At 41.5% G+C, this 23288-nt stretch overlaps 1 protein-coding gene and 1 pseudogene across 1 annotated transcript in view; one reads left to right on the forward strand and one right to left on the reverse strand.

The window, feature by feature from the left end:
- Positions 1–6709: 6709 nt before the first annotated feature.
- On the reverse strand, positions 6710–7924 carry LOC126011854 (PRELI domain containing protein 3B-like; annotated as a pseudogene).
- A 226-nt stretch (positions 7925–8150) lies between these two features.
- LSG1 (large 60S subunit nuclear export GTPase 1) overlaps positions 8151–23288 on the forward strand; it is a 30339-nt gene continuing 15201 nt past the window's right edge. The window contains exons 1-7 of the mRNA XM_049776031.1: positions 8151–8295; positions 9456–9582; positions 10753–10873; positions 11041–11127; positions 11578–11664; positions 18734–18794; positions 20363–20521. Coding sequence (XP_049631988.1) covers positions 8197–8295; positions 9456–9582; positions 10753–10873; positions 11041–11127; positions 11578–11664; positions 18734–18794; positions 20363–20521 — 741 coding nt within the window. The 5' untranslated portion in view covers positions 8151–8196. The remainder of the gene's footprint in view (positions 8296–9455; positions 9583–10752; positions 10874–11040; positions 11128–11577; positions 11665–18733; positions 18795–20362; positions 20522–23288) is intronic.

Below are 23288 nucleotides of genomic sequence, written 5' to 3' on the forward strand. Positions count from 1 at the left end.
GACTGAATCCCAACTACAATTACGTTTGTAATCATGATGTTTAAATAAAAATATAAAATATTAAAAGAGAGGCTGTAGGGGGATGGAACCTGGACCTCCTGCATGCCTAGTATATACTTTAGCCTGTAGAAATATCACTGCTGACCAGAATGGGTAATATTTAAAAGCAAAATGGTATAATCCCAGTGATCTGAGACCCTTTTAGTGTAGTAGGTTCTAACCTGTGGTTATACTTTATGGTTTAATTGCTGGAGAGCTGTTTAACTTTTTGTTTTTGTCTTTCTGACTTGATTGTTTTTCCGTGTTTTCTGCATTATATTTTCAAAATGTGCTTATTATTATTTAGAAAAAAATCTATTTTTACTTAACTTTTCAAATCTGAAGTACCATGATTTATGATACTGTTCATGATAGGTTTTCAGGCATACAGCATTCGAACACCAACGTGTCCACTTCCCTTCACCATTTCTCAAGGCCCCCTCCCAATAACCCACCTTTCACTCACATTGGTAAGTTCAATTCTGTAAGTCATATCTTCAGTTCTACTATCATTAACTATTTATTATTCACTTAATATATTTCTTTATAACCTACATATGAGAAAGATCATTCAGTACCTATTCCTCTCTTTCTGACTGACTTCACTCGGCATGATTACACCCAGATCCATCCATGTAGTGGTAAATTGCATGATCCCAATGTGTACATTTGCCACAGTTCTTTATCCAGTCATCTGTTATTGTTTCCAGACCTGAGTATAGCAAATAGTGCCTCAAAGAACATAGAAATGTAATGTATTCTCAAAATTACACTTTGGGGCCTTTGGAATAGATGTCAAAAAGTGGGATTTCTGGGTAATATGGAAGTTTAGTTTTTTTTTTTTTTGAGAAGCGCTAATACTATTCCAACAAGATTGAACTGAATAGGCATTCCTATTAGCAGCAGATAAAGGTTTCTTTCACCCTGCATCTAAGTCAGACTTGTTATTCTGTTCTTTTCTACCCTTCAAGCTGATCACCATTGATAAAGTTCATGGAGGTGTGGATTCTCATGTTACAAATTCCCAGAGCTTCTCCAAATTCCTGTTTCCATCAGCTTGATAAATGAGTGAAAAATAATCTGGTGTTTTCTAGCTGCAGATTTCAGAGTTGGCGATTATGAATTTCATTTCTAGCGTCATTTTCCTTGTTTTATTTTGCTTAACTTTATTGGAACTCCACTTTAACTACTAAAAAAAATAAGGATTGCTGTTTCTCACTTGATTTCCATGAGATTAAAAAACGAAAACAACAAAACATTGCAGTATCTGTAAATAAAATAAATCCTAGGGGCTGGAGAAATAGCACAGCAGTAGGGCTTTTGCCTTGCATACAGCTAATCCAGGATGGATGGTGATTCAGCACCTCATATGGTCCCCTGAGCCAGCCAGGAGTGATTTCTGAGTGCAGAGCCAAGAGTAACCCCTGAGCACTGCCAGGTGTGACCCAAAAACCAAAAAAAAAAAAAAAAAAAGTCCTAGATGTTTTACACATAACTACTCCTGGTAAAAACCCATCGGTTCAAATATCATGCAACTTCTATTCCCAATGCAGTTTTTCTGCTTCCCACATACACACAATGACTTGCACAAGAAAGCAATCATATTTGATTGAAGAGACTCAAATTAATCATTCATAATAACCACAAATATAAATGGCTGCTGAATTATTAAAAACTCATTCAAGGGTATGAATCCACCTGTTTTCAGCAGGGACAAATTGAGAGTGACAGATATTAAAGGGTGTTTCTCTCCTGATTCAGTCACATTACAAAATTAGCCAGATGTTTAATCCTCCCAACTCCCAGTTTTATAAAAGCTGCTCTATGTCCTGGTATCAGAAGATGGTGTGAAGAATGCCACAGAGCTTTGAAAGGCATGGCTGCAAACTAGCCTCAGAGCAATTTCTCTATCGCTATCATATTTTTGACCAAGGAAATGAACCGAAGAAACAGAAACCCACCCACTCTTCGTGCTCTCCTCAGGCAGATGTGAGCCCAAAGGCACAGCAGTGTTGGGTTGTGAGAGCTACTCCAAGATGTGTCTGTGTGGGTGTGAGTTTCAGGGTTTATAAGGACATTTGTTTAGCCACGGTAAGTCAAGAGTTATGCAACAGCACAGCTAGAATAAGAACACTCCCTGTTGCTATTAAGAGTTAGCCTTGAGGTTTCAAATCGAAAAAGCAAGGCGGACCTCTCCAGAGTAGGTTGTTCAAAGAATACTGACTTGGATAGACAAGCTCCCGACCTCACCTGTCTTCTAGGCCCAGGCTGGTGTGTGAGCATTTCCACTGTTGCAACAACACTAGGAGGGGAGTTTGGCTGGTGATGTTTGTGCCGTGGGTGGGTGGAATGGCTTCTGCAGCTGGAGGGCAGGGACCTGGCTGATTCATCTTGGCAACTCTGTCACTCCAGCAGCAGCCAGCACCTTGCTCCACCCTTCACCATCACCATCACCATCACCACCATCAGCATCGCACCCCTCCATCTCATTTTTTTCTCTCTGACTATGGGCTCCATGTTTTGTTTATTCAGTAGCCTTGGTTCCCTTTCTCTCAACCTTTCTCAGTGAACAAGCCTTCTAGACCCTCGATATGGATTAATTACACTTTTTTTTTTATCTTTGGGCCACACCCGGCGTTGCTCAGGGGTTACTCCTGGCTGTCTGCTCAGAAATAGCTCCTGGCAGGCACGGGGGACCATATGGGACACCGGGATTCGAACCAACCACCTTTGGTCCTGGATCGGCTGCTTGCAAGGCAAACACCGCTGTGCTATTTCTCCTGGCCCGATTAATTACACTTTTAATCCCCACAAGCAGCTAAGTAACTGGACAAAGTTCTGTTTGGTCCTGAAACTGGGTACTCAACAAATTAGTGGACATTAATCTTACAGTCTTATCTCTCGCCAAATTATTTCCCTATGAAACTGGAAAAAATATACAGCTTGCTTATTTTCCAGCTGTAGATCTGAAGATGTTAGGGGACTATTAGAATTAAAGTCTTACCTATTTGACAGCTAAGAACAGTTGCTGTTACTTTGATCTTACAGTGCCAGTGTCTTTTTTTTTTTCCAGTCCTCACTAGTCTTGATTAAATTATAGTTTTACTCCAAGACTTTTTGGAGCCCATGATAAAATGAAAATAAAACCCCCAAGTATTTACCTTCTATAAATCTCTGAAGCTGAAAAAAATCTGGAAAAGAAAAATAGGGTGAAATCTCAAGATTCTGGTTGAGCTCTAAGAAGAAGATATGAAGGCAGACTTATTTGTATTATCTAGTAGCAGTAGTAATGATAGAGCTTCTGTTAGTCTTAGTAGCGTTAGAATACAAAATCCACTTGCTCTTGATGTGTTTGTTTTCTCTTCAGTTTTGAGGGAATGAGACATTTTGCTGTTTCTATTTCATAATTCTTTTCTATAGGTCTTCTCCACATTTGATATCTGTATATTATGCTCAGGTGTTTTCATATACCTGATTTATGTAAATTGAACTTGGAAATGGGAGAACTCTTATTTTGATCTATTCGTCCTGTGAATTGAAGCCACCATGAATCCTTAACAAGTATAAAAGGGTTTGTCCTTATCCCTTAGGTATTCCCCAAATTTCACTCCTATTCAGTAGGAATAAGCAATGAGGTATAGCACATGGTAGCTTGGCAGAGAATCCAGAGATGGGTAGGAAATTGTCTTGCCAGCTTCACCTGATTCTAACTTGCTGAGGATTTTTGTCAATTCACTTCAGTACCTTCCTCCACAGAAGAGCCTGGATTTCTTTTTTTATTCAAGTGTGGGGAGTTGATCAGACTTCTAGCATAGTCTGGAAGCTAGATTATGCCTCAAACTAGTCATTAGGAGCTGTGTGTGAATAAAATCTCCAGCAGATCTGTGTGTTTGTTAAAATCTTACAAGCCCTTAGTTCCAAATAGGCACTAATAACCCTCTATCTCATTTCATTGGGACCATATAGAAAAGACTTCTGATTGATTTCTGACACCATGAAAAGTTTTCTCTGACTTAGGTGAGTTCCTTCCTCTCTGAGGAAAATAATGTTGAGATTCCCCATTACTAAAAATAGGTAAAGGGCCTGGCACCTCAAGATTCCCACCCAAGACAGGGAAAACATAGGAAAAATGAGAAACAAAAGTCACAAAGAGGATTTTTTTCATCTTCTGTTCATATACCCTAGAAACCCAAAAACACAATGCAGAAAATCCCTCTGTATTCATATATTCATCGCAGCACAATACTCAAAGTCCAGAAACAATCCAAGTGCCCAAGAACAAATGAGTGGATAAAGAAACTGTGATATATCTACACAATGGAATACTAAACAGCTGTTAGGAAAAATGAAGTCACGAAATTGCTTATACATGTAGGTATATGAAGAGTATCATGCTAGCAGAAATGAGTCAGAGGGAGAGGGATAGACATTTGATAATTTCACTCATTTGTAGAATATTTTAAAAAGATAGTATGGTAATAATATCCATAGACAATAGAGATAAGGGCTAGGAGGACCAGTCCATGGTAGGAAGTTTGTCACAAATAATGGGGGAGTGCAATTAAGGCAGAGAAGGGACCACTATGACAATGGTAGTTGAAAATGATAACTCTGGACAAGAACTGGGTGCTGAAAGGAGATAAATTGATATGCATGGTATCACTTCAGTAATAGTGTTGCAAAACGGAGGAAGAGGAAGAGGAGGGGAGGAGTAGAAGAAGGGGAGAAGCAGCAGCAGGAGGAGGAAGTGGTCTGCCAAAGAGGAAGGCTGGGAGAGATAGGGTGACCAGGAGGAAAACTGGGGCATCGGTAATTGGTGGTACACTATATGACTGAAACTCAATCATGAACAACTTTGTAACTGTGAACAAAAAAATGCCTGTATTATGGGGCCAGCGAGGTGGCGTTAGAGGTAAGGTGTCTGCCTTGCAAGCGCTAGCCAAGGAAGGACCGAGGTTCGATGCCCCAGCGTCCCAGATGGTCCCCCCAAGCCAGGGGCAATTTCTGAGTGCTTAGCCAGGAGTAACCCCTGAGCATCAAATGGGTGTGGCCCCCCAAAAAAACAAAAACAAAACAAAAACAAAAACAAAATGCCTGTATTATGAACAACCTTGTAAACTACAGTGTTTAAATAAAGTTATTTTTTAAGTCACACAGGGGAGTTCAAAGTTTTCACTTTAATTATAGGAAATTTTTCATGCAATGCCAAATGAAACCTTTAGATATTCACTTCAAATATATATAAACACAGGGCCGGAGTGATACTGTAATGGGCAGTGCACTTGCTTTGCATGAAGCTGAGACAGGTTTGATTCCTGGCATCCCATGTGTCCCTCCTAGAGTCATTCTTGAGTGCAGAGCCAGGAATAAGCTCTGAGCACTGCCAGATGTGGCCCAAACCCCCTCCAAAAATTTGTCTATATACATATAGACACCTAAGCAGATACTGTTGTGTCAAATAAATAACGATGGGACTGGATGGCGATGGATGGAGGCCTTTGTGCTTAGGCCCCAGCCACATGGCTTCATCCCCCATCCAGCCGGCGAGTCCCAGGCCCAGGTGAAACGCGATATCACTCACTCACAGGCAGGCATTAGGAACCATCAGCTTTATTCATGCCCTAGCCACCACGTGTGTGTGGCCTATCTCATAACCTTTTAAGCATTCAGCCATTCCAGGCTACCCTGCGTCTAAACTCTTTCAGCCATCTTCCTCAGAGCGCCCAGCAGGGCCAAAAGGCAAAGACCCTTAATCCCCTGGCTTCCGGGTTTATCTACCTTTTTCAAGACCCCTCCCAGGAATGGGCCAGGTCTTGCAGGTAAAGTCACACCTATTATCCGGTTCCCAAGACCCCTCCCAGAAATGGGTGGGTCTCAGATAGGTACCCTACAGATACTATATACATATTCTAATGCTTATATATCATATATACAGATAGTACAGGTGTTTTTACATTGCAACTATATTTGTAACCATTTGTCAATGTATTGGCTTTGTTAGCAGTCTTTTTTTTTCAGTAATGACTTTTTCAGTTACCATAACCAACCCAAGGTACAGAATATCAAATCACAAAGTACAAATCCAAGGAAGGCAATAGCTTTACTATTTGGAAAATCAAAACAGTACTTTTCATTTTTAACACAATAAAATCTTTTATTTTGTTGTTTGGGTAATGTTTTATACCACAGTGATAATAATTTTCACTCCAACAAGGTCATTTTCAGTACCAAATCAAAATATTGACTTTCAATAGTGATTTATAGAAGAGCAAGTCTTAGACAAATGTTTTCAGACTAGACATTTTCTCCATTTAAAGTGAGCTCCCATGTGCTAGCTAGCTAGATGCTTCCTGAGGCATGAAAATGGGTGTGTGAAGAGGTGGCTCGGCCCTGTTTGGCTTTCTCCAAAGCTGGGGAGATTTCCAGGGAGTGGAAAGCCTTATGACATTTTTGCCTCGGGAGATCTGGCATGCCATGGTCAATTTTGGTTTGTAAACATTTTTGCATAAACACTTGGGAATCCTCAAAATTAGGTGGTAATTTCAGAAACACTTCTGGACAATTCCTTTTTATTTAGAAGCCCTACACTACTTGGCATTGACCAAAAGTCGCAGACTTGCTTCGGCTTATTAGAAAATTCTTTTTTAAAATTACAACATAGTTGTCTTTCTCAAAGAGCAAATAAATACATCGCCAGTTTGCTGACGCCCAGAGAAAAGGCTGCCATGGCTGACTCCCATCTCTCTGCAAAGGCCGCAGCCACCATGGGCGTTCTAATGCTTCCTCTTGCCAGAAGCTGTCAATTCTTCGATCTCAGCATTTAATTTATCAATGACCCATTCCACTGCTTCATGACCTTTACTGGCATTTGAGGAGTGGTTGCCATCAAGCCTTCGAGGTAGCTGCTGAGACTGATACCCTTCACAACAATGATGGATTCTTGCAATGAGAATACATTTTTGCACGTTAAGGATGTGATTTGTATGTCTTTCGTCTACTGACATCATATCTGTAAATGAAATATTGGTGGATTTCAGCTCCATTGTTTTCTCAACTGGATAATCTACAGAATGTTCTTGCACTATGCTTTGGTTCTTGCTGCACCAATAAAAGACTGGACAATGGCTGGCAGGCCCCACTCAGTGCTGAGCAGGTGCAGGTAGTGCAGCTTCCCCGAGGCATCAACATGCCTGTGCAGCACGTCCAGGCGACGTGCTCAGAGGTCCAGAACTTCACGGCGTGGCCCAGAAACCCAAAACACAGGCGCAGTGCGCAGGGGCCTTGGAGCCCGACAACAGGGCCGCCTTGATGCGCCGCCTAGGCCAGGCCGGGGGCAGCCTTGACAAGTTCTGAAAGCATCGTTCATCTTTCCATTCAGAACTGCCATCCGGACGGAAATTCTTTTTTATTTTTATTTTTTAATTTCCCCCATTTCGCAAAAAAGAAAAAATAAAGAAAAAACGTGGGCCGGGCGGTGGCGCAAGAGGTAAGGTGCCTGCCTTGCCTGCGCTAGCCTTGGACGGACCGCGGTTCGATCCCCCGGCGTCCCATATGGTCCCCCAAGCCAGGAGCGACTTCTGAGCACATAGCCAGGAGTAACCCCTGAGCGTTACCGGGTGTGGCCCAAAAACCAAAAAAAGAAAAAACGTCTGGGTTGGCAGCGGGAACGTGAAGGGATGCTCCGCATTGCAGACGCTCTTCCAGCACGAGGCCCCACCTCTTCCGGTCAAAGAGCCCGCCTCTTCCGGTCCACACGCCCGCGCGGAGGGGTGAGGGCGGGGGAGCGCCCGAGCTGCAAAGTCCGGGCGGTCCGGCCGTGTTTTCCGGACTTCCTTGTTTCTCGTCGGAAGTAGATCTTAGAGCACAGCTCCTCGGACCGTACCATTCCTTCAGGTCCTTTCCGTCATTTAAACTTAAGGGATTCCAAAGGAGATATAGAAAAGTCAGGTGCGACTACAAGTATTTTACATTTTCACGTCAAAATATATGAGTAGGAGGGAAAATATGAGTAGGTAAAGGTGCCGCCTTGGAACAAACGACTCCGGCCCCCCCTCCAAGTCGGACGTCCCTGGCACTTGACGTTACTTCCGCTCCTGCCCAGGACCGGAAGTCGCATGTGCGGCGGAAAGTCGCGGTGGCGCCGCCGAGACCTCGAAGATGGGGCGGAGGAGAGCGCCGGACGCCGCGTCCCTCGGCAAGGCCCTGATCCGCCATCAGACGCAGCGGAGCCGAGGCCATCGTCACACCGACTCCTGGGTGAGCCAGCTTTCGTCTTCCCGTCTCCCTTAGGAGGTGCAGTCCAGGTAGCCCCGGAGGCCTTAAGCTGAAGCACCTAACCGGGAAAGGTGCACAAGGCATGCTTTCGTTGCTTGCAGTTCGTTGGTGCAGAGTGGCCGCAGCAACTTCGCGGGATTCAAGCCCCGCTCTAGGTCCCCGGTGGGCGTGTTGCGATCTTCGCGTTAGGAAAGTGGGGGAAGAAGTGTTTGATCGTTCGACTCCCTAGACCCCGCCTGGCCCCGCCATCCGCAGTGCCAGCACCTGCGGGACATCCACGCGGCTGTCATTTATTGTATCCACGGAGCTGCAAATGAGAACTCGTTCTGGACCTTCCTTCTAGGACGTGGTTGGAAATGAACCGACGCTTCCCTAAGATCCGAATTCTAATCCTCCTTGCCGTGGTTTCGGATTCCCCGGCTTGGAGCAAATAGCCCAACCGTTCCCCATTTATTTGTGCCATTAATGAGTGTGTTGTTGTTTTTTTTTTCAAGCTCTAGATTTTGTGTGGAAATCAGCTCAAGAACTTTGGTGTGTGCTGTGTGTGTTTGTGTGTGTGTGTGTGTGTGTGTGTGTGTGTGTTTAGAATTCAAGGAACTAAAGTGTGTATGTGTGTGTCTAGAATTCAAAACATTAGTAGGCAGGGTAAAGTAGCTTAGGGGCCAGAGCCCAGGCTTCACACTTTTGTGGACCTCACAAACAATGTTGGGTGTAGCCCTGGAAGTCTACCACCGGGTGTGACTAGTGGTCCCAGCACTTCTTGGGAGTCCTACATACACACATCCCCAAATGTTGCAGTTTGTTTGATGGAACAAAGAAACTTTCAGGACTCTTTTGCTTCTGGTTTTTTATTTTTTATACTGAATGCTACACTGTTGTAGCAGTATGTGTCAAGTTTTTCTTTCTCACCAGAAAAATATAAACATAATACAATTTACTTCAAAGATTTTTGAAAATATGAAATGAATGAAAAGGGCCTATAATGAGAGTGCTCATTTGCTCATTTCATTGATCTCTAGTAGCACTGAACAGGCTGACATCCCCTGTAATGAACTGTAGTGAAGTTCTCCAGGGTTGTAGTTTGCTTGGATGGAGAGAGCAGATGCAAGCAGCTTACTCTTCCCCCTGTATTGTATTCCTAGTTGCACACAAGTGAGCTCAATGATGGCTACGACTGGGGCCGGCTTAATCTCCAGTCTATCACTGAACAGAGCTCCCTGGATGACTTCCTTGCAACAGCAGAGCTTGCAGGAACAGAGTTTGTAGCTGGTAAGTGATGTTTAGCTGGTATATGTGACAATGAGTACTCTTCCATCTTTGCTGACTAAATGTAAATGAGTCTACTTGGGAGTAGACGATTTTGACTGAATGTATGAACTAGCATGAAACCAAAGGCAAATACCCCAGAAGCATTATAGAAAGGTACACTTTCGAAGTAATGAAGTATAGAATATTCCAGTTTATTTGGGAGGATGGACTGAATTCAGTGTGAAGTTCAGTGCAAGGGTCCAGCCTTTTGAAACCAAGAATTTCCTCCCCCGTGTACACATACACACCCCATAGTGCTCTGTACCTCCAGAACTTTGATGCTTGAAACCATTGTGGTGCTGGGATTGAGGCTTGTCAGGGCCATGCAAAGCTATGTGTTGTTTACTCTCACCCTTGAGCCCTGGCTCTACAGCAGACTGTTTCTTTTTTTGTTTTGTTTTGTTTTTGGTTTTGGTTTTTGGTTTTTGGGCCACACCCAGCAGTGCTCAGGGGTTACTCCTGGCTGTCTGCTCAGAAATAGCTCCTGGCAGGCACGGGGGACCATATGGGACACCGGGATTCGAACCAACCACCTTTGGTCCTGGATTGGCTACTTGCAAGGCAAACGCCTCTGTGCTATCTCTCCGGGCCCAGCAGACTGTTTCTAAGGTAAGATGAGGATTGTAATGGCTGGTGTTTTCTCTAAGTACTTTCTGGCTTAGGTTTCAGGTTTTTTGTTTTGTTTTTTGTTTGTTTGCTTGTTTTATTTTTGGATTTGGGTCACACTTGGCAGCGCTCAGGAGTTACTCCTGGCCCTACGCTTAGAAATCTCTCCTGGAAGGCTCGGGGGACCATATGGAATGCCGGGATTCAGACCACTGACCTTCTGCATGCAAGGCAAACAAACACTTTGCCTCCATGCTATCTCTCCAGCCCCAGGTTTCAGTTTTTGATGTGAGTAGGAACAATAAAACTACCTCTTTTATGGAATTTCAAAAAGCCAGTTCTTGAAGAGTAAGTGCATTTTGCATGGTTTTTTAAAATAGAAAACTTTATTATGAAATTTAAATTTATGCAAAGCAAAGTTGGCAACTATATCAAGAAAGCTTAAATTCTGTTTGTAGTTGGACATAGTTTTAGTTTGGTATCTAGTGCCTCCTGAATAACATTATTTATTCTTTCCTAATATAGAGAAACTTAATATTAAGTTTGTGGATCCTGGAACTAGGACTGGACTACCATCTTTTGAGGAGAGTAAGAGAATTAAACAGCTCCATGAAGAAAACAAACAGTTTGTGTGTATACCAAGGAGGTGAGTTGAATATTTTAAAGTGAGACAAAGCCACTGAGGGTAAAATCTTAAAGTGGACATATACTCACTTTCTTGGCTTTTCTCATATGTCATTATTGAATACAAATCCCTTGTTTTATTTTGGTAACTCTTGTATGGATATTTTTCCCCCTCTATGATTGTTTCAGACCAAAGTGGGACAAAAATACTAGCCCAGAAGAACTCAACCAGGCAGAGAAAGATAACTTTCTAGAATGGAGACGGCAGCTTGTCCGGTGAGTGTTAGAAAATATCTACTTTGAAATTCTCAGTTTGGGCATCTTTTGTACTTCCATTGCTCTCTGCCTGATCCTACTTAAGAGAAATGGTAGAATTCTTCTACCAGTAGATTGTGTGGCAGCATTGCTAAGTGCACCTGCATCCTCAACCAAAGAGTGAGTTAATGACTCTGCTTCATTAGACTGCCTTACAGTCTCTACTGAAGCCTGGACTGGATCCCTGCTCTCTTGAACATTCTTTTGGAAAGGAAAGTGTATGCAGAAAATGTGATTTGTTGTGACAAATCAACATAAGGATTAATGTATAAAATTTGAATTTGATTTTCATATTGACTCACAAGAAAAGAATATTAATATATGACTAATATTTGTGCCCATATATTGTGGTACAATGAATTTTAGCATTTTTAAACTGGCAAAGGTATAAACTTCTCATTCTAAAGCCAGGCTAGAAGAGGAAAAAAAGCTGTTACTAACGCCATTTGAAAGAAATTTGGATTTTTGGCGCCAGCTCTGGAGGGTGATTGAGAGAAGGTAAGTAGTCTTTTTATTTTTGCATAATGAGGACCAAAAAAAGTCATATAAGTGTCATGGCATTGGGGGGATATCTATGTTCATAGTCTGAGTGGAGAGTGGTCTAAACAGGGATTCATGACTGAAAGTATTAAAAATATTTTCTCTGTAAAATACATGTATTTCTTGCAATTTAGGAATCTGTAAGAAAGTTGAACATTTTCTAAAAGTGAATTGAGGGGACTGGAGAGATAGTTGAAGTATTAGAGGTGCTTGCATCATATATAGTCAGCCCCTGTTCAGTCAGCACCACCTGATTGCCTGAGCTGAAATTGACCTTGAGCACTGTCATGTATGGCCCCTTTACACGTGTGCACACAAGGACATATGAATTTAGAAGCACCTATAGTTTTTTCAACAAATACATACATGGGAAATTAAAGTGTATGTTGAGGTCTACAAAGAGCAGAAATGTTTGTTATAAGGGAAGGTCAAACATGACAAAGAATAAGAATTAATACTGGCATGGATGTGGAGAGAAAGGAACTCTCACTGCAGTGGGGAATGCTGTCTAGTCCTGCCTTTATGGAAAACATTATGGAGATTCCTCAAGAAACTGGACATTGAGCTCCCAGATGACCCAGCAATACCACTTCTATAGATATAACCTAGGAACGCAAAAGCACAATACAAAAATGCCTTCCTCACACCTATATTCATTACAGCTCTATTTACAGTAGCCAGATTCTGGAAACAACCAAGATGCCCTTCAACCGATAAATGGCTAAAGAAACTGTGGTACATATACACAATGGAATATTATGCAGCCATCAGGAGAGATGAAGTTATGAAATTTTCCTATATGTGGATGTACATGGAATCTATTATCCTGAGTGAAATAATTCAGAGGGAGAGAGATAGACTCATAATAGTCTCACTCATCTATGGGTTTTAAGAAAAATTAAGGACAGTATTGTAATAATGCCCAGAGATAATAGATATGAGGATTGGAAGGACTGGCTCGTAATATGAAGCCCACCACAAAGAGTGTGAGTGCTCTTAGAGATACAACTACACTGATAACTACCATGACAATAATAGAGAAACATAGTACCTGTCTCGAAGACAGGCAGTGGGTGGGAGAGGAGGAGAATGGGTGACAATGGTGATGGGAAAGTTGTACTGGTGAAGTGGGGTGTACATTTCATGGCTGAAACCCAATTACAAATATATTTGTAACTATGGTGCTTAAATGAAGAAACTATTTTTAAAAAATAATAAGGGAAGACCAAACAGTAGTTAGGTATAGGGCACACAAGAAAATGCTGTATAGCTTACACTCAGAGAACTTGGCGCTTGGTAAAACCCCAAAGTGGAGTGTGGTCATTGCCACATTACTGAGTCATAACAGAGGAAACAGCATTTCAGGAGGATAATGAATGAATGATTTGTTTTAAGCAGACTATGAAATAGACAAGTCTCGATAAATTGAAAATGGGATTTTGGTGGGGGTTATTGTTTAATTTTTTGAGTGTCAACCTTGATTGTTTAAAATTTAATCAAATTTCTTCATTTATGCCTCTAGTATCCTTAAAACTTTAATTTTTGAGTATCTTTGTTTAAAAATTGATAAGTCAAATTTCTTCATTCATGCTTCTGGTATCTTTAAAATTTTGTTTACCTCAAAGACTGATTTTTTTCAAGGACTCTATAAATGAGTCTTAAATTGGAAATGGTGCTTTTTACAAGGAACTGTAAGACTTCGGTTTTGTGGGGGGGGAGTATGCGCGCACACACACTTGGGTGTGAAACAAAGTTTTTGTTGTTTTGGGACTTTGGGACCACACCTGGTGGCAGAGGTGCTCTGGGATTACTCCTAGCTCTGCATTCAGGAATTACTCCTGGAGGTGCTTAGGGGGCCATATTGGATGCCAGGGATCAAACCCAGGTTGGCTATATGGAAGGCATGAGCCCTACCCCTTGTACTATCACTTCAGTCCTATGAAGCAAAATTTTTTATTAAAACTTATTTAGAAAGTTGTGTGGGGAGAGAGGGAGAAATTTCTGTTCAGTGAGAAACAGACTTCTCCAAAGTAGAAATAAGCAAAGAAACGTAAAATAAGTGAAAGTTGAATTTAAGGGAGGATATGGGGCTTTTTGATTTTGTTTATGTTTACGGTTTTTGTATTTGGGCCACACCGGTAGCATTCTGATTACTCCTGGCTTTGCCCTCAGAAATTATTCTAGGCAGGCTCTGAGGACCATATGGGATGCTGGGAATAGAACCTGAGTTGACTGCATGTATGGCAAACACCCTACCCACTGTGCTGTTTGTCTGGCATCTCCAGGCTTCTTTTTTTCAAACCTTAAAATATATCGGGCTAGCAAGCTGGTCATTGGTAAAACAAATGCATTGTATACTTGAGGCCTAGTTCAACTCCTGACACAATCTAACCCCTAAAGAGCTATCTGATATACATAACCAACTAAAATTAACCTGAATATCCGTGGGGGGGGGGGGTATGCTTTAACTGGGACCTCTGAAAAGCATTTTAGACATTTAGTATTGCTACTAAGAAAACTTTGTATTAAACTTGTAAAAGTTGCTTACATTTCTTTTAGAAGCTGGTGGACATGGTTTGAAATTAGTGAGAACAGTTGTATAACTTTGTGAATATACAGAAAACCACTGAACTTTTCACTTTCAACAGGATTTTATGATATTGAAATAGCAGGGTTGGTTTTGTTTTTGTTTATTTGTTTTTCAGTCACATACCTCCACCACCTTGCTCCCTTGGGATGGGGGAGAGAGAATTTGGAGTGTTAAACTGGAATCTTTCAGGGTCAGAGCACTGGGGTTAAATCTCTTAAACCTGAAGAAGTAGCAGGTTGCTTCTGAATCCCAGGCTCCATGCAAGTCCCCTTTGATTTTAGTTAGGCTCAAATGGGAAAGACCCAGTGTTTCTCCTAGAGAACTTCTAGGCTCACTTGATTGACAGTTGATGGTATTTACTGCTGAAAATGGCCTGTTCTCTTTTATTGGGGGTGAGGGGGGAATGGTAACACAACTCAGAGGAAATGTCCATATCTTCACACTTCTAATTATCTGTAGGATTCCCTTCTCTTTTCCATTTCTGACTTGGGTAGTCATGTTGATTATGTATTGATATTTAAAACTTGAACTGTTGGGCCCGGAGAGATAGCACAGCAGCTTTGCCTTGCAAGCAGCCAATCCAGGACCAAAGGTGGTTGGTTCGAATCCCGGTGTCCCATATGGTCCCCCATGCCTGCCAGGAGCTATTTCTGAGCAGACAGCCAGGAGTAACCCCTGAGCACCGCCGGGTGTGACCCAAAAACAAACAAACAAACAAACAACAAAAAAAAACTTGAACTGTTAGAAAGCTAATTGACAGAACTACTTGTTTGGTTTAAGTTTGCTAACTGGTGCACTGTACCGAGATCAATTTAATTTTGTTAAAATAACCCAAGATGTTACTCTTCATAAGTTTCTTTAGAATCTTTCTTTTATTTTGGGGGAGGGCATACCCGTTTGATGCTCAGGGGTTACTCCTGGCTAAGTGCTCAGAAATTGCCCCTGGCTTGGGGGGACCATATGGGATGCCGGGGGATTGAACAACGGTCCTTCCTTGGCTAGTGCTTGGAAGGCAGACACCTTACCTCTAGCGCCACCTCACCGGCCCCAATAGAATCTTTCTTAAAAAGAAGCATGATCTACCAGGAGTAGGGATAAAATTCATGATATTTCCAGAAGGCTGGCATGCCATTTGACATCTCTTTCTATCTCTTTTCTTTCTTGGTAGCTCATTTTGGTAGCTGCTCAAGTTCATTTTCTCTATAATAAAACCCTAGCCATTGGAATAGGAATAGGAAGGTTGAGGGACAGTGAGTGTTATCTCCCATTCGGATTGATTTCCTTTCCTTACTCATGGCTTGGCTGTGCCCAGTCATGTATGAGCTTTCTCAGGGACATGTACAGGCTTCTTATCAGTTTGCCATACTACTTTTCTTTATCCAATTATTTTGTTGGTTTGAGAAGGAATAGAGGTAAGAATGCATAGATAAAATTTTCCATTTTTTCATTGACAGGCCTCTTTAAAGCTTATGCCCCTATATAAACAGCTAATTCTCTCTGGTCTGTTCATGTTAAGACTACTAGCTTCAGGGCTGGAGCAATTAGCACAAGCTGTTTGCCTTTCTTGAGATTGACCTGGGTTTGATTTTGGCATCCTATATGGTCCCCCAAGCCCACCAGGAACAATTCCTGAGTGCAGAGCCAGAAGTAATACCTGAGTATCACTGAGTGTGGTATAAAAAACAAAACAAACAAGCAAAAGTACTTCTAGCTTTATTTCATTCCATTATTACTTTGTTGTTTTTGAGATGTGATATTTCTTTCTTTATATAAGTGAATTTGTTTTGAGACCAGATTGATAATACAGTGGGTAGAGGATTTGCCTTGCATGTAGCTGACCTAGGTTTAATTCCCAGCATCTTATATTTTTTCCCAAGCCTTTGAGGAGTGGTCCTGAGTGCAGAAGCAAGCCTGGAGCACCATTGGGTGTGGCACCCCCCCAAAAAAAAAATTTGTGTCTAGCATAAGAAATATGATTTGTATCACATGGAAGTAGACCTGAGTTATATTTATTAAGGGACTACTGCCCTGAAAAAAATATTGGGTGAGGGCTAGAGCCAGTAAGGTATTTACATGCTCTTTTTTATGGGGGGTGGGGGGGTGGTGGATCACATCCAACAGTGCTCAGGGGTTACTCCTGGCTCTACACTCAGAAATCGCTCCTGGCAGGCTCGGGGGACCATGTGAGATGCCGGGATTCGAACCACCATCCTTCTGCATACAAGGCAAACGTCCTATCCTACCTCAGGCTATCTCTCATTTTTGATCCCTGCATTCCCATAATTCTCCCAAGTTTACCATGAGTGATCCCTGAGATAAGAAACAGAAGTGGGCCCTGAGTATAGCCAGGAGTGGTCCCCCAAAATAAAAAAAAAAAGGTGGGGAAAGTCAGGGATTAAACTCAGGGCCTCATACATGCTGCCATATTTTTAATAGGAAATATTTATTAATGTGTTTTCAATAGCAGATGTCTCCTGTTTGGTAATAGGCTTGCCAAGCCATCTGCCTCTTTAATTTTAAGAGTAGTTTATCAAAAAACAAAAAAATTTTTGGTGCATGACATGTCATTGAAACACAGGAAATTGCCAAGGTACTGGGGCAGAACACATTTCCAATAAGATAAAGCACTTCTATTGTGCTTGTATAAATCTTTCCTGGTACATAGTTGGCACTTTAATCTAAATCAGCACATGAAGCAGACTGTTTTACGTTAGTCTTTTCTTACTGATGTTTCTCTAATTCTAATTTTATTTCTCCATGGTAGGTAGGCAGACATGTGGATCTGCAATTTTAGTTTGTTAGACTTTGTTCCTTTTTTTTTTTTTTTTTTGCAATCATTAGGCACTTACTGTTGTGCTTGATTTGAAAATAGTAGATAATACCCTTAAGGAAGGAAATACAGGGGCTCAATTAGAGGACTTTCAAGAAACTCATCATTAAGCCAATGTGTGGGTTTCTTGAATCACCAGCTTGTAATGGAAATTCACTTCCACTTTGTTATGACCCTGAATGATAATTTTGATTAGCTAATTTCTTAATATTCAGCATAGTTGCTTAAGAGTTAGCTCAGACCCTGAGTACGGAACCAGAAGTAAACACTGAGCACTGATGGGTGTGACCCCACCAAACAAAAAATGAGCTTAGAAAGATTAAGCAGATGAGGATTTCTTTTATTGAGGGCCACAAGCAGTGATTGAATTGGGGGGGGGGGGGTTTGCAAAGGTCAACGGTGCTGGGGAGCGCACTCTAGGCCTCATATATGTTAGTCACATAAGCTGCCTACCTGGCCCCCGAATAAGCGTTGGGGAAGTTGCTATATGGTGCCAGTTATAGTTGGCCCTAAAAGCATCTTTCTTTCCTAGCCACAGAGATTAAAGGAAGGGAGGCACCTCTCAAAAAAGTAAAGTCCTATTGTCTAGTGATATGGACTGTAGTCTACATTGTGTTTATTGGGGACTTGCTGTCAGTTGAAGAATTTCCATGCTGCTTACATGCTGTGGAAGAAGTTGGACACATGTGACCTCAGTATGGCAACTTATGATGTTGATAATTTGCTCTTTTGCATTTTTGGCTTTTAATATATTCTTGGAACTGATAGGTGATTATTTGCTAGATGTAAATTTTCTCTTGTTAACTTCTGGGTTTAAATTAAGATGGTAGTCTTTGAAAGTGATATGTCACAAGCATGTGCCGTGACTTCACAAGATGTAAATTATAAATTAGGGAGATACTGAATGTTCGTTGTTCCTGAAATGCAGTTTATTTCATCTCACCCATGGTTAGAAGCTTCACTTGAGGTTTTAATAATGAATTATCTATCATTAGATCATTTTATACCAGTGTGATGTTAGGATTATGAGTGTAGCCTCTGTGCAGATGTCCTGAGTTCCTGTCCTAGTTCCATCTCTTAGTAAATAAGGGCAAAAATGATTTGACTCTTCTAAACTTCAGTTTTCTCATATATAAACTCATATATATCATATATATATATGTATATGTACATAAACTGGAGGTTGATAAATAAAATATCACATCTGGGGCCCGAGTGGTAGCACAGTGGATAGGGTGTTTACCTTGCATGCGGCTGTCTCGGGACGGCCCAGATTTGATCCCTGGCATCCCATATGATCCTCCTGACCTACCAAGAGGAATTTCTAAGTGCAAAGCCAGGGGCAACCCCTGAGCACTGCTGAGTGTGACCCCAAACCCCAGAAAACAAACAAATCATTAAATCTAGGGCCAAGGACATATTTTGCAAAAAAGCACATACTATATAAGACCCTGGATTTGATCTTTGGCAAACTTTTTACACCAGCCCCCAAAGAAAAATATGGTAAATATTTAATAATCAAAGTGTATACCACTATGTTAATTTGGTTGAGTATCTTTGACTTTGAGGAAGGAGGTAATTATGGTTTCTCAACTTTGTTTTTCCAGTGATATTGTGGTCCAGATAGTAGATGCTCGGAACCCACTCCTGTTTCGATGTGAAGATTTGGTAAGAAAGTGTGACCAGAAACAAGTTTTGAAGGTCCTTAGAGCAGCAGTGGGAGGCCAGAATGGCTGAGAGCCCTAACACCAGGCTTGCATTCTCTCCTGCTTTGTTTAGATAGGCCTCTTCTCTGAGGGTCAGGAGCTTGCATAATGCCACTGTTTAGACAGATGCTTTCCCTTCTCAAGTAATTGTTTCCATCTGCAGGAAAGCATGCACTGTTACGTGAACTCTCGAGCCTCAGATTTAGAAGTCATATATCTGTTGGAGACATTTATCAATGTGGCTCATTATAAGTGTCGTTATTTAAAAGAGCATTTTACTTTCTTTTTTTTTTTTTTTTTTTTTTTTTTGGTGGTGGTTTTTGGGTCACACCCGGCAGTGCTCAGGGGTAATTCCTGGCTCCAGGCTCAGAAATTGCTCCGGGCAGGCACGGGGGGGGGGGGGGGGGGGGGGGGGGACGGGGACGACTATATGGGATGCTGGGATTCAAACTGATGACCTCCTGCATGAAAGGCAAACGCCTTACCTCCATGCTATCTCTCCAGCCCCGCATTTTACTTTCTTTACCGTATTCCCAGTTGTGCTCCTGTGTCCATCTCATTATGTTCTTCTTTCTCATATCTTTGTTTTTATTCCTTGTGCTGTTTTATAAATGGAACTAATGTGTAAAATGCCATGGAGAAGGTAGGGGTAACCATTGAGTAACAATCACATGAAACACTGATAGAAGCTCATGGTTAATAAAGCACTGCATGTATGATTGTCCTGTTTTGGTTTTGAGTATTATGGTATACAGGTTATTTTTATATTCACTGGTAAAGAACAAAACTTCATGATGACATTTATGTTAACTTTTATACTTCTTAGTTTATTTTCTATTGAAAAGCTGACTTGAATGATCAATTTGTTACTGAGTTTTATTTTTCTGTTGCCTCTGGTTTTAGTTGTATAAAAATACATTTTAAGGGGCCGGAGCTGTGGCACAGTGGTAGGGCATTTGCCTTGCATGAGGCTGATGTTGGATGGACCGTGGTTCAATCCCCGGTGTCCCATATGGTCCCCCGAGCCAGGAGTGATTTCTGAATGCATAGTCAGGAGTAACCCGAGTGTCACGTGGTGTGGCCCCAAAACAAAAAAAAAGTTTTTTAATTAAATGCCAAAATTATTATTGACTATTATTATTTGTAAAACCAGGCTTTGTCAGTTTTTTACTGACTGACAAATCTGTGATGTCATTTTTTAACTTTGTTTACTGAAACAATCCAGCACTAGTAATAAAAAGGAATTTATTGTTTAAAGGAAAAAAATCCTCTATATTTCAACATGGGAAGGGCAGGGCAACAATTTCTTGTTCCATTTCCCGCTTATGTTGTTGAGTATTTCTAAGTAGGTATGACCTACATTTTTTCCAGAATCAGTGAAATACAATAGGGCTCAACATCTTTAAATTGGGAATGATTTAAAAACTAAGGACAGTAAATTACTCTTCATAGCTGGGGGTCTTCAGTGCAATTAATCTGACTTATTTGCTGGGAGAGTCCTTTTCTAAATGTCTTTGTGTTTTACCTTAGGAATGTTATGTAAAAGAAATAGATGAGAATAAGGAAAATGTCATCCTGATTAATAAGTCGGACTTGTTGACTGCTGAGCAGCGAAGTGCCTGGGCAACACATTTTGAAAAAGAAGGTGTGAAAGTCATTTTCTGGTCAGCTTTGGCTGGTGACCCTGAGGTAACTCGGGAACTTTCTCGGGGAGGAGGAGAATGTCAGGTTTCAAATGAGTACACTTTGGAGATGTGGGTATTCAGTTTCATTTTGTGATTTTGTTTTCTTTTTTTAATTTGGGAGATTGTTTGGGGCACACATGGCCATGCTCGAGGCTTTCTTTTTGTGTGTGTGTGTGGTTTTTGGGTCATACCCGGCAGTGCTCAGGGGTTATTCCTGGCTCCATGCTCAGAAATTGCTCCTGGCAGGCACGGGGACCATATGGGATGCCGGGATTTGAACCGATGACCTTCTGCATGAAAGGCAAACGCCTTACCTCCATGCTATCTCTCCGGCCCCTCAAGGCTTTCTCATGACCCTTTGCTCCTAGTGATCTCAGGGGACCAGAAGGGGTACCAGAGATCAAATCCAGTTGGACATATGCAAGGCAAGTGCCCTTCCTCTGCACTGTACAGTACAGCAACCAGCCACAGCCATAGTAAGTCAGCCTGTAGGAAAGTGTGTTGCAAGTGACTCTCTGACTGCCAGTGGTCGGCCGTCCCACTGTTCCATGCTAGAAACTAATACTAACTTTTGTAAAGTTTTAGGTTGAAAGTTCCATAAGACATTTCACAATAACCTTGAACAGAAAAGAAGTCAATCCTAACTGATGAATATAGTGACTTTTCGGAACTTGATTAAAATCTTTTCAGTCTTACTTTATTTTTCTAGAGTTTGAGGCTTCAATTTGCTCCCAGTGGTGCTCTCATGCTGTGCTGGGGATTGAACTAGGTTTGACTGTTTGCATTTATTTCTATACTATGCTGGGGAGCAGACCAGGGTTTACTGTTAAACAAGCACCTTAATCCCTGTACTACCTCTCTGTTCCCATTTTCACCACCAGGTGTTTTTGTTTTTTTGATTGGTTTTGTTTTTATTAGGAAGCAAAAATAGCTATCTATGCATTGAGACAAAAATTATCAATAGAATCTTAGTTCCCACATGTTTTAGCTAGAAGCAGTCTTTACCGATTGGTGTGGTGAGTGCATATATATTTGTGAGAATGTAGTGCTAATAATTACTTTACTATTTTTAATAAAATTAACCCATAGAAAAGAGAAAAATTCTCTACCATTGTCCTAGGTACTTTATTATATCTTCTCAGTAATAAGTGCTTATTACCCTCAGCTTGAGTGCTTTGGTTTATTCTCCTGGTCATCAATAAAAAAGCACCTGAGAGGTTGATTAATATACCACTACAACTTTTGTTGTCTTTATCAGTGTTTCTTAATTTAAAATGCTCTTAGGCTGTTATAGTTTTATAAAGTTGTTAGGCTTTATAGTTTTTCTGCTATACTCCCAGGCAGGACCTTACGACAGTCTTAATTTCTGTCTTTTGGGGTGGGGGGGGCGGGCTACAGAAGTCACCAGATCTATATACTATAAATAGTAACAACAAATTGCAACAATCTATTTACTATAAGGCAAATCTTTAAACCAAAGGACATGGTATAGACCTTAAAATAGTCTAACTTTATTATAGTCACCGCAGGGGAAATTTTAGGTTATCTCGGAACTCGGCCACATACTTTAAATGATTCAGTAGCACTTATTGTGACTATACTAGCTTTACATTCATTACACATTTAGCAAATAAGTTGCTATTCATCCTGTGGTTCTTTTAATATGTCTTTTGAGGGGGTGGAAATAGAGGGAGGGTTTGGGCCACCCTGTGCCCAGTGCCTTGCTTTGTGCTCAACAATCACTCTTGGCAGAACTCAGGATTCTGGAGATCAGCTGTGTGCTAGGCAAGTTCCTAACCTGTACATTCTCTGTACCACACCTGGTTCATTTTGTGGTTTTTGTATTTTTCTAGTTGCCAGGCATGATCCTGATTATACCTACTTTTCTTGACAATTATAATCTCCTCCTTTCCTAAATTTAGTATACCTCTGTGACTGGGTTCATTGTGTCCTCTTCTATGAATGTGTCTTGTTTGTGTTCTATAGCCAGAAATTCAGGCGCACACTAGAATAATGAATGATCTGCATTTAGAATTGAGTGTTTGTCTGTCCTATATTTTTTCTACTTAGGAAGCTATGCTTTGTGGTACTTTGATTCTTTTTTTTTTTTTTTTTTTTTTTTTTTTGGTTTTTGGGCCACACCCGGTGACGCTCAGGGGTTACTCCTGGCTATGCGCTCAGAAGTCGCTCCTGGCTTGGGGGACCATATGGGACGCCGGGGGATCGAACCGCGGTCCGTCCGAGGCTAGCGCAGTCAAGGCAGGCACCTTACCTTTAGCGCCACCGCCCGGCCCCGGTACTTTGATTCTTATAAAGGCAATTATGAAAGAATTGCCATTTCCTTCTGCATACAAGTTGCTTTTTTTTTTTTTTTTTTGATTTTTGGGCCACACCTGGTGACGCTCAGGGGTTACTCCTGGCTATGCGCTCAGAAGTCGCTCCTGGCTTGGCGAACCATATGGGACACCGAGGGATCAAACTGCGGTCAGTCCTAGGCTAGCGCTGGCAAGGCAGACACTTTACCTCTAGCGCCACCTCGCCTGCCCCCAAGTTGCTCTTTAAAAATATACATGTAAGCTCAAATGATGAGTGCTTTATATAAAGGAGCCCTGTATTTAATCCCAAGCACCACATGGACTCCTGACCCCCAAGCTGGGAATAGCTCCCAAACTATATAAAACAGAAAACTGGGCAGGAGTGATAACACAGCAAGTAAGGAGTTTGCTTTGCATGCAACTGACCCAGGTTTGGTCCCTGGCATTCCATGTGGT

The sequence above is a fragment of the Suncus etruscus genome, chromosome 6 (genome assembly GCF_024139225.1).
Source record: "Suncus etruscus isolate mSunEtr1 chromosome 6, mSunEtr1.pri.cur, whole genome shotgun sequence".
Classification (NCBI taxonomy): Eukaryota; Metazoa; Chordata; class Mammalia; order Eulipotyphla; family Soricidae; genus Suncus; species Suncus etruscus.